We start from the raw sequence: 11112 nt of genomic DNA, 5'->3' as shown, positions 1-11112 counted from the left end.
AGGTTTTCGCCTACTTGATACAGCATTTGACGTATTGATCATAGGGTAAATAAAATCTATTTCTTTTTTCAAAAATGTTTCATTTAATTATTTTTTAAATCAAAATTACAATTCCAATACTTCTAACTTATGTGAAATTGTCTGAGGATTCCGAATATAACAAAGTGAGACAAAAAAGTGCCGCTATGGAGGCCAGCAGGGTAAAAACTAACGTTGTAAATTGTTTGTTGTAGAAAAATCGAAAAACTATGAGAAAAACTGCGATTGGCCAAAAAGTTAATACCATAGGCTTATATTCCATGAAATTGCCTATCTTTTGACCCATAGGAGTATGGGTGTTGGAGGCTGTTGGAAAAAGATATTAAGGTTTAAAAAAAACCATTTTTGACAGTAATTTGCAAAAGCTAAAGGAAAAAGTCAAACCAATCCTGGATGTCTATGGCACATTTTGAAGTGCTTCAAAAGACCTTTCGAATGCATCTAAGAGAGTTGGAATTGATGAAGTTTTACGGAAATGCGAGCAATTTTAAGATTTTTTATGTTTTTTTTACCTCAAACTTCAAAGCCCGTTTTACCCCACTTCCCTTTGTCGTAGAGGGCTCATATTAAGCATGAGTTCATCTCATGCATAGACAAACAAACGCTGAAAGTTTCATCCAAATCGGAGCACCTCGATACGACCTCTAGAACAAACTGAGCAATATTTACAAATACCGCCTCTTAATACAATCTAAGCTTGTTTGTTGCCTCTATTTATTAGATATCTGGAGCAACATTTGAAAGGGGCGGTACGACATTGCTCTTACGGCCTTTCATTACACGCGTTTAAATGGGACGAAAGGCCGTAAGAGCAATGTCGTACCGCCCCTTTCAAATGTTGCTCCAGATATTGTTAATTTTTTATCTGCTTCATAAATTACTATCTTTTTTTTAATATTGATTCTTCACTGTCCATTGTTTTCAATCTTCACCCTTTTCTTCAAACAAATGAGGTTCGAGCCCTTACTCAATTTTTGGAATGATCAAAGAATTAACACAAATATTACTATTGTACTTTTGTTAAACTTTTAAATAACATGCTTAGGTCCAAAACATTGGAACAAAACACCGCGACAAAAGAAATAGAAACACATAAACACGACTCAACACTAGGAAATATTTCAGGAGAAAACAATACACAGTAAAATAACAACTAGTTTTTGAATTCAAATTAAAAATTAATCAGTTTTTGCTTTAATAAAAGTTGATAGGCACACTATAAATGGTTATGCGCTTATACTTACATCAAACCCTACGTAACTACCACCCCCCGCCGAGTTAAAATGCGTAACCGGAAAAGAAGGTGTGCATGCCTGGTAAGAACACTCAAAGCGTGTTCTAGCGTGTTGCTCGTACTGACTCAGAGCAAGGGTGAGATGTAGATGTAAGGGCAGTGCGTGTTCGTCGGGAACCTGGTGCATAAGATCGGTCAAGGCCCGTTCTTACACTGAAAATTGGGAATTGCGAATCTACTGGAACAAGGTTATGTGATCTGACAGATTTTCCAGGACAAAAAGATTTTTGGTCAATCCAAATTTTCCCCTGAAAGTATGTAAAACTTATTTCCAGTCGAATGCAGCATGAGACATAAAACCCCATTGAAAATCCGCTGAGATACACAACTCATACGCTTTGTTTAAGTTTGTGGACGTGATATTTATTAGTTATTTTTAAGCCTTTGGTGTTCCGTTTACTCAGTTTGGTATAATTCGAATAGCATCTTACAATTCTGTAGCTTTTTAATATAATTTGATATTATTTTTTACAACGAGTTCCGCGGGTAACTAGGGGCAGGGAGTCCAAAGCAGTTCTATTGTTCTGTAGTCTTGAGATATTCATTGTTTTTACTTTCTTTTATTTTCTTCTAAAATATATGTTAAATAAAATCACTTTTTCGATACATGAGCTTAAAACTACGCCTGTCTTCTTCTTCTGGCTAGTATAATTTCCTTGCACTCAATCAGAGTTATATTCGCTTCAGCACAGGTTTTTTTTTATTGCGCGAGACAATTTAATTTCGGGACAGAAAGAAGCGCTTCGGATGATTCTGGGGTTGGTGGAAAAAATGATCACATCAAACAAATAATGTTTATTTCTCCTCAGCAGAGTAAATATTTGATAAATAAGGCAGCCTTAACTAATAGATCGCGATAAACATTGACTATAAATACACTTCCGTAGTTTTTTTTTTTTGTTTTGTTCTTCAGACTGTTGCTACAAATCTCTTTTGCTAACTTACGCCCTTCGATCCGGATGATAGTTGATGTTATCGTTGCTGATTCCCTTCACGTCGATGCCCAAATCCTCATCCGGAGTGCTCAGCCAGTCGCTGCTGTTGCTCTCCGACTTGCGCAGATTCGGGTCCGAAAGGGAAGTCGCGTTGGTCGTGGTTCCCGTGCCCGATCCGGTAGCCGTTGTCGAGCCTTCGTCACTGCCGGTCGTGGCCAGTGCCCGCTGGTTCGAGCTGCTGCTGCTCGACTGCGTGGTGGCCGTCGTCGTTGTCGTCTCACTCTTGGTCAGATTGTCGAAGCTGGGACATTTGGTGAGGACGAGGTTGAGATTTTTTGAGTTTTGAAACTGGTTGAAAATGTTCGAGACTTTTGGGGCGCCCTCGTTGGGTGTGTCCACCTGCTGCTGGCGGCCCTGCTTGGGTTTGACTATGCTGATGCCGGCGTCCAGCGTGCCGTACGAGTTTTGCTGGGTGGATTTGGGGGCGTTCGCGTAGAGTTGAGCACCGGAACTACTGAGTCCGCTTTGGTAGCACTGCGCACCCGAGGTGAGATTCGACGAGCTTCCTCCGCTGGTCGTCGGATTGACCAGGTACTGCCGTTCGGAGCCACCAACGCTTTCGCAGCTGCTGCTGCCACCTCGCGCCATCTGATACGTCGTCCGACCCCGGAATCTCCGACTCAACGAACTGCCAACCACGCCCAAATGGTCACTCACGTCCTGATGCACGTCCGAGATGTCCAGCATGTTCAACAGCGCACTGTACCACGATCCGTGGCCCTGGCCGTTGATGCTGGCACCGATGCCACTACTTCCGAAGCCACCGACGGGAATGTTCAGCTCGTACGGCTTGTACGAGAAGCTGTAGTGGTGAGCCAACGCCGCCACGAACATCTCGATGCAGATCAGGAAGTTTTGCAACTTGGACGACAACTGCTGGATGTCGTCGTTGCCCTCCGATCCGAAAATGTCCTTGATGACGCCGTAATACACCAGCAGATTGATCACGACGCCTTGGCTGAAAGTTTAAACAGCAAGTTAATTAGTGTCAACCTGAAACCAGTCAACTCAAGATACTCACAAAAACGAGAAGAAAATGACCGCCTTGATGCAGAGAAACTTCGGAATGGGTCTCATCGGCTTCAGCTCGTCCTTGTTGGCTCGGTAGAACAGAACCAGGCAGTACATCGCAACGAACTGCGAACAGTTGTTGATGAACACCACGTACGGGAAGGCCACATCCGTCTCGAACCGGCCCTCGCCGTAGACGTCCTTCACCTCGCAGATGCTGTTGCGGGAAAGGTTAAACTTGCAATCAATCCAAAACAACTATTCCAAAATAAGACTCACTATGCGACGAAGGTGGTAATCGGTCTAACCACAGTGTACTGCAAGATCCCATGCTTGCAGTTATGGACGAACTCTCGGCCGGGCGGCCACGGTTCCACGAAACAAAGCGGAAAGAAGTGTCGCACTGGTGGCTTGTACTCAAGTGTCCGCTCCAGGTCCATCTCCAGGTTGAGATAGTTGAGCAGGTACTTCATAAAGTTGTAAATCACGTACGCCTCGTAGCACTCGCGGATACTGTCCATGTAGATGGCGTGCCGTGGAAAGAGCAGCGAAAGCCACGCGTTCAGCGCGTAGATCGGAACCATCCAGAGGATTCTGTGAAAAAAGGAGAAGCGTGTATTCAGTATCATTAACCTTACCGGTAATCGGTTCCAGCTTGGCCAGCATAGGTCAGCGACCAACGGCATAATTGGGAGCATTCTTTTATTACGTAACGCAGTAGGGGGAGGGGGTCGAAGGCCGTGTTACGCTCCATACAAAATTTTTAAAATTTGTATGGAAATTTTGTTACGAGGGGGGGGGGGGAGGGGGTCTAAAAGTCCGATTTTTCGCGTTACGTAATAAAAGAACGCTCCCATTGTAGATTTTTAAAAGTTTGCGGTCCAAAAAGGGCCCCAACACCGTATAGTTAAGAGCGAATTTTTCACCAATGTGTAACAGGTCGTATCGAGGTGCTCCGATTTGGATGAAACTTTCAGCGTTTGTTTGTCTATACATGAGATGAACTCATGCCAAATATGAGCCCTCTACGACAAAGGGAAGTGGGGTAAAACGGGCTTTGAAGTTTGAGGTCCAAAAAACCAGAAAAATCTTAAAATTGCTCGCATTTCCGTAAAACTTCATCAATTCCAACTCTCTTAGATGAATTCGAAAGGTCTTTTGAAGCCCTTCGACTTTTTCTCTTAGCTTTTGCAAATTACTGTCAAAAATGGATTTTTTTAAAACCTTAATATCTTTTTGCAGCAGCCTCCAACACCCAAACATTTTTGAAAAAAGAAATAGATCTTATTTACCCTATGATCAATACGTCAAATGCTGTATCAAGTAGGCGAAAACCTATTTTACCCCTAATCCAACAAATCGTTAAAAAATATTTTAATTCATTCTAAATGGCATTTTTTCCAATCAAATTTACAACTCCAATACTTCTTACTTACGTGAAATTGTCCGAGGATTCCGGCATTTTTTCCAATCAAATTTACAACTCCAATACTTCTAACTTACGTGAAATTGTCCGAGGATTCCGAATATGACAAAATTGAGACCAAAAAGTGCCGTTATGGCGGCCTACAGGGCAAAAACTAACGTTGTAAAATGTTTGTTCTAGAAAAATCGAAAAGCTATGAGAAAAACTGCGATTGGCCAAAAAGTTAACACCGTAGGCTTATAGTCCATGTAGTTACCTATCTTTTGACCTTTGGGAGTATGGGTGTTGGAGGCTGCTGCAAAAAGATATTAAGGTTTTAAAAAAATCCATTTTTGACAGTAATTTGCAAAAGCTAAGAGAAAAAGTCGAACCAATCCTGGATGTCTATGTTACATTTTAAAGGGCTTCAAAAGACCTTTCGAATTCATCTAAGAGAGTTGGAATTGATGAAGTTTTACGGAAATGCGAGCAACTTTAAGATTTTTCTGGTTTTTTGGACCTCAAACTTCAAAGCCCGTTTTACCCCACTTCCCTTTGTCGTAGAGGGCTCATATTTGGCATGAGTTCATCTCATGTATAGACAAACAAACGCTGAAAGTTTCATCCAAATCGGAGCACCTCGATACGACCTCTAGAACAAACCGAGCAATATTTACAAATACTGCCTCTTAAGGTCAAGTGGTAGGATGATTCATCATAAATCAGTGCGTTCCAAAAGCAGTAACGCTTCGTTATCGGACAGGCAGGCAAGTGGGTTTAAAATAGACCTGACCCAGGGTGGCGCCAATCAGTGCAAACAATTCATTATTAATACCCGGCGATCGTGTGAGACGACACGCGGTATTGAAGAGAAAGAGGAAACTCAGCAAAAGCAATCGGAGCTTGATCGCGTTCCGGAGCAAACGCAAAACATAGTCGGGTGGGGTTTTATGGATTCTTAGATAAGGTTTTTGTGTAATGTTTATGGGTTTGTGAATTGCTGTGGAACGATTGTTTAGGAAGCCGAGATGATAACGTAATCCTATCAGCAGCAGCACCAGCGTGCACTTTGAGCAAGCAAATCGAGAACAACTTTCTAGGAGTAGATATAAGTAGTAAAACGAAATATTCTAGCAATGTTCAAAGTTTTAGTCTTTTTATTGAAAAATGTGTAAAAATCACTTTGGATTCCTAATTTGGTTTTGCATCTAAAAATTAGTTTAGAAATTTTGTTGGATTAGATTGAAATATTTTTAATTTTTTTTTAAATTTAATATGCATTCTAGTGGTATGGCTATATGCTCTTCATCTTTATTGTATTTTTCGTTTTATTATTAACTGTTTTTATTCATTTATTAACTTCAAATTGTTTTACATTTTTGCATTGAATTAACAACTAATCCTAACTTAAAACTAAAATAAAAATTCTTTGAATTATTCAAAATCATTAGAACGAGTAAACTACGAACTGTATTTTAAGATAAATCCTCCGAGCCTTCTCACTTGTTCCTGGCGAGTTTTGCACCCACGCAGTGTTGTTGTCATCTCGATGAAAATGTTCATAAGTTCTTGTGGTGAAAACAGGTCAGTTGCTGACTGAAGCCTGGAGGCGTTGTATTCACTGCAACTTTTTGCCGCTAATTCAACGGCAATGGCTGCAGATTTGGAACCACTCGAACAGATCCCGCTCCAGGTGACGCCAAAGCAGGAAAATCCACGTCCGTAAAAGTTGGTGGTGTTTTGCGACGATTTGGTTGGTGCCTCGTCGTCGCTTGCTGCCGAATTTTTACAAACTCAGCCCGTTTTGGGCAGCTTCGATTCTTAGTAGAATGGTCGCCGCCGCAATTGAAGCATTTGGCTTCGATGTTCTCGTTGATTGTTTCGCAAGCTTGAGTTTTGTGCTCACCTCCGCAGGTTGCACAACGACTATTAATGAAACAGTTCCTTCCACCATGTCCAAACTGCATGCAGTTCGAACATTGCGTCACGTCACGGTGCACTGGACGATAACGTTCCCAAGTCACGATGATGTTGAATATTGCCCGAACTGCTTTCAGCTCAGAAACCGTTGTCTCACCCAAACAACCCACCATTTTCTAACGTCGATATCTCAGCAACTTATGGTCCGATTTACAATGTTAAAATATGAAACATTCGTGATTGTTTCCGATTTTTTCGAAAACAATATTTTTAAAATATTTAAACCAAGACTAATATTTTAAAAGAGCGCCAAATTTGCTCTCGAGTTTGCCGCGCGTAGCAAAACAGGTATCAAATTTGATCTCAAGTTCATCTGTAGAAGAAAAATATGTGTTGGTACCTGTCGGGTACTCATTTTCTGATACCCGAAAAGTACCGGGAAGCCGGAGGCAAAGTTTTGAATGTTTCGGAGATTTTTGTATGTCTGCTCTTGTGTACGATTGAAAAATTCAAAATTTAAAAAAAAACCCAAAATTCAAGAATTCCAAAATTTAAACATTCAAAAATTCCAAAATTTCAAAATTCAGAAATTCAAAAATCGAAAGTTCAAAAATCTAAAAATTCCAAAATTCAAACATTTTAAAATTCCAAAGTTCAAAAATTCAAAGATTCAAAAATTCAAAAATTTAAATATTTTTAAAATTCAAATATTCAAAAATTCAAAAATTCAAAAATTTAAAAATTTAAAAATTTCAAAATTCCAAAATTCCAAAATTCAAATATTCAAAAATTCAAAAATTTAGATAATCAAAAATTCTAAATTTCAAAATTCAAAACTTCAAGAATTCAAAAATTTAAAAACTCCAAAATTCAGAAATTCAATAATCTAAAAATTCAGAAATTCCAAAATTCAAAAGTTTAAAAATTCAAAAATTCCAAAATTCCAAAATTCCAAAATTCCAAAATTCAAAAATTCAAAAACTCCAAAATTTAAAAATTCAAAAATTTAAAAATCTAAAAATTTAAAAATTCAATATCTCAAAAATTCAAAAATTCAAAAATTTGAAAATTCAAAAATTTAGTTGTTCAAAAATTCTAAATTTCAAATATTTCAAAATTTAAAATTCAAAAATACAAAAACTAAAAATTTCAAAAAAATATTTTTAATTTTTTTTATATTATTCTCATTTTTTTTATTTTTTTAAACTTTTTTTTTAATGTTTTTATAAACTTTTTATTTTTTTCAATTTTATCAATTTTTTTCAATTTTTTTTTTAATTCTAATTCTTTTTAAATTTTTTTCATTTTTTTTAATTATTTTTTTTCAATTTTTTCCAATTTTTCCAACTTTTTAATTTTTTTTTCATTTTAGTTTCATTTTTTTTACAAAAAAAAATACTTTTTTTCATTTAATTGAGGTTTTGCAGCGTGACTGTATTTCAAATGTAGGTGGCGCCAAAATGAGGTTACTTGCCAAAAATCGTATTCCTTTCTGCTGGATTGAAGAACAAAATCGCTTATTTCTCATGATTCCCTGCATCAATCTTAATGAAACTGGTTGCAAAAGACGAGAAAAAATTTTTGCTTTAGAATAATGAACATCAACTTTTGGGCGCGCAAAAATGTGTGACCTTTTTCTTTAAAAAACATGTTTTGGAACACGAAAAAATGAGTTTCCCCGTATATACCAATGAAATAAACAGTTATATAGTTGATAACAGATGTGTTAACGAATATTCAACAATTTGTATTGATTTTTGACAGACTTTCTTGCCAAATAGTCCAAATTACTATCTTTTTCTAAATCTACAGTTTTCTCATAGAAAAATCAAACAAATATTGGAAAGTTATACACCAAATTGTTGGAAATAATTTTTCTCATCCGAATCCGGCATAAGTTTTATAAAAATGTTGGTTAGGAAGGAAAAAACACATTTTTTCTAAAAATCATAGGTTTACGCTATTTGTTCATAGGTGGCGACACGCGTCATTTAGTTTTGCTGCAAATTCTCTATAGTTTTAATTTTTTTTTAAACTTTTTTCAAACAAAAATTCTAAAATTCAACAGTTCAAAAATTGTATATTTTTTTTATTTCTTTTTTTTTCTTTTTTATTTATTATTTTAATTCTTTTTTCATTTTTTTTTTTTTTAATTTTTTATTAATTTTTTTTGCCGTTGCAAATATTTTTTAAAGTTTATGTCCCTTGACTCTGACCAAAGTCGAGGTCATTTTCTTTTTTTTTTTTTTTGAATGTTTTTATAAACTTTTTAATTTTTTCAATTTTATCAATTTTTTTCAAATTTTTTCAAATTCTTTTTTAATTTTTTTCTTTTTTTTTCATATTTTTTCATTTTTTTACATTTTTTAAATTTTTTTTCAATTTCCATTCCATTTTTTTCCATTTTCCGGCCTTAAAAAAAAAAACTTTTTTTTCATTTTTTAATATTTTACAGGTTTTTTAAATTTTATTTTTTTTTAATTTTTTCTTATTTTTTAACTTTTTTAATGGTTTTTTTTTTAAATTTTTTTTTCATTTTTTATTTTTTTTTTTTAGAAAAAAAAATAACTTTTTTATTTTTATTTGTTCCTTTTTTTTAAATATTTTTTTACACTTTTTAAAATAAAAAATAATGTTTTTTCCGTGCATGATGCAAATTTGATTTGCTTCGATGTTTGCTACCCGCGCTGGAGATGCACTTATAAAAAATGAAGAATTCAGTGGAAATTTTGCTAACTGGTGAAGTTTTGTGATTGAATAGTGTAGATAAGGTCTGTTAAACATAAAAAAATCTTCAAACGTGTAACGCGGGTCCGTATTAAATATTATATTTCGACAGAGTTTTTTCAGAAATCCTTGGTGAAAAGTAAACCAAACTTTATTTACTTTAATTAGTGCTAAGAATGCATGAAAAGTTCACTTTATAACACAAACAGTTCCTCAACTATGAAGAACTAACGAAAAATAAAAGGGCGCACTTGAACATTTTTGTTTGTTTGTTTTTTTTTTTTTTTTTTGGGTTGGAGTGAACAATGTGCTCTTTTGTGTTTTTGATTGTTTCAATTTACATAAAAAATGAGGTCAAAAAATTCATGTATAAAATTTAGATTTTTTTCCAAAAGGCGGCATTTTTTTATGCAGAAAATGTGTTACAGATTGTTTTACAGATTTTATGAATTGATTGATTGAAGTAGAGCGTCAAATTTTTGCAATTGACCCACTCTCAACCCCAGATTCAAAGTCACCCCTGACAGTAGGTATACAATTTGGAATGTGTGAAATGGATTTCAAATGATTCATATACAAACGAAAAACTCCAAAACATAAAAATCGAAGAAATTTTAAAAGCGCATAAGGCTTTTTTTTACTATGAGAATACATCTATTCAAATCCTAGACTTGAAAGTTTTTACTCTTTGCTCTCGTCAAACCCGATAGAATGCTATGTGTTCGAATGTAGATGTTCATAATGACGATTAATAAACAAAGCGAAACCTTATCAATGCTTTCCTTGGCATTGAGCAGAGGGAACCCCTGAGAATAGTTAACTGTTAACTCAATCAAAACAAATGAAATATAAATTGAACAAGCGTCATATCTGCTCCACTTCACCCTCGTCACAGCAATGGATGTTTTTTTTCCACAAATTCCATACAACCCGAATGACAAAACAAGGAAATCGAAGGCACTTCTAAGCCGATTAGTTGCCACCCCCTCCCGCTCCCTTACCTGATGATGTGTTTCTGCAGGATTGGCCTGGTAAAGTGCACGACGTGTTGGGTAATTTGCCAGATCGAGATCGGAATCGCCGACAGCACAAACAATCCCCCAATCAGGATGAGCTGGTCCTTGCGGGAGAAGCCATCCTTGACGGAGTTGACGATGAGCAGCGGAACGACAATCACGACGAAGAGAAGGTAAACTAGAATGAGCAGTGGCCGGATCCAGGAGCGCCACTGGAGGCAGCAGCTTTGCAGCCAGGAAGTGCACATTCTGCTGGTTGGATTCTGAATACTTTTTTGCACAATTTTTTATGATTTTTTCACTGCTCGCCGACGGCCATCGTCTTTGGCCTCATTTTTGTTTGCAGATTGCCTGTTTTGTTTTCGTTTTGTTTCGTTTGGCAAATTTTTCTCACTATCAACTTTCACTTGAATAACTCGATTATTTGCTTGTTTGTTGTCTTCTTTGTGAAGCAAGTCGGAATGTTTACAAGAAACGGTTGTCACGAATCGTCACGGCGTGAAAGTGAATATTGTTTTCGTTTTCTTCGCAACGTTTTGTTTGCGACGTAACAATAAAACACTGCACTTTTTGGCTGCGCCACAACACAACACTGCGCTGCACCCCCAAAATCGTAAATGTTTTGATTTTTCTCTTCACGGAGGATAGGCATTACACGAAATCGAGTTCGATTACACGAAATTCAGTTCAGGTACGATTACATAC

General features: G+C 36.5%; 1 protein-coding gene across 1 annotated transcript; it reads right to left on the bottom strand.

Moving 5' to 3' along the window:
* Positions 1-1723: 1723 nt before the first annotated feature.
* LOC6034382 (transmembrane protein 184C) lies at positions 1724-11043 on the bottom strand. The gene is made up of 4 exons (XM_038257387.1): positions 10393-11043; positions 3619-3933; positions 3350-3556; positions 1724-3286 (listed from the first exon to the last, which is right to left on the bottom strand). The coding sequence occupies exons 1-4, from the start codon at positions 10653-10655 to the stop codon at positions 2275-2277; spliced, it is 1797 nt and encodes a 598-aa protein (XP_038113315.1). The 5' UTR covers positions 10656-11043; the 3' UTR covers positions 1724-2274.
* Between the last annotated feature and the right edge of the window lie 69 nt (positions 11044-11112).

The sequence above is a fragment of the Culex quinquefasciatus genome, chromosome 2 (assembly GCF_015732765.1).
Source record: "Culex quinquefasciatus strain JHB chromosome 2, VPISU_Cqui_1.0_pri_paternal, whole genome shotgun sequence".
Taxonomy (NCBI): Eukaryota; Metazoa; Arthropoda; class Insecta; order Diptera; family Culicidae; genus Culex; species Culex quinquefasciatus.
The sequence above is the reverse complement of the archived record's forward strand: the minus strand, read 5'-3'. Positions and strand labels throughout refer to the sequence as shown.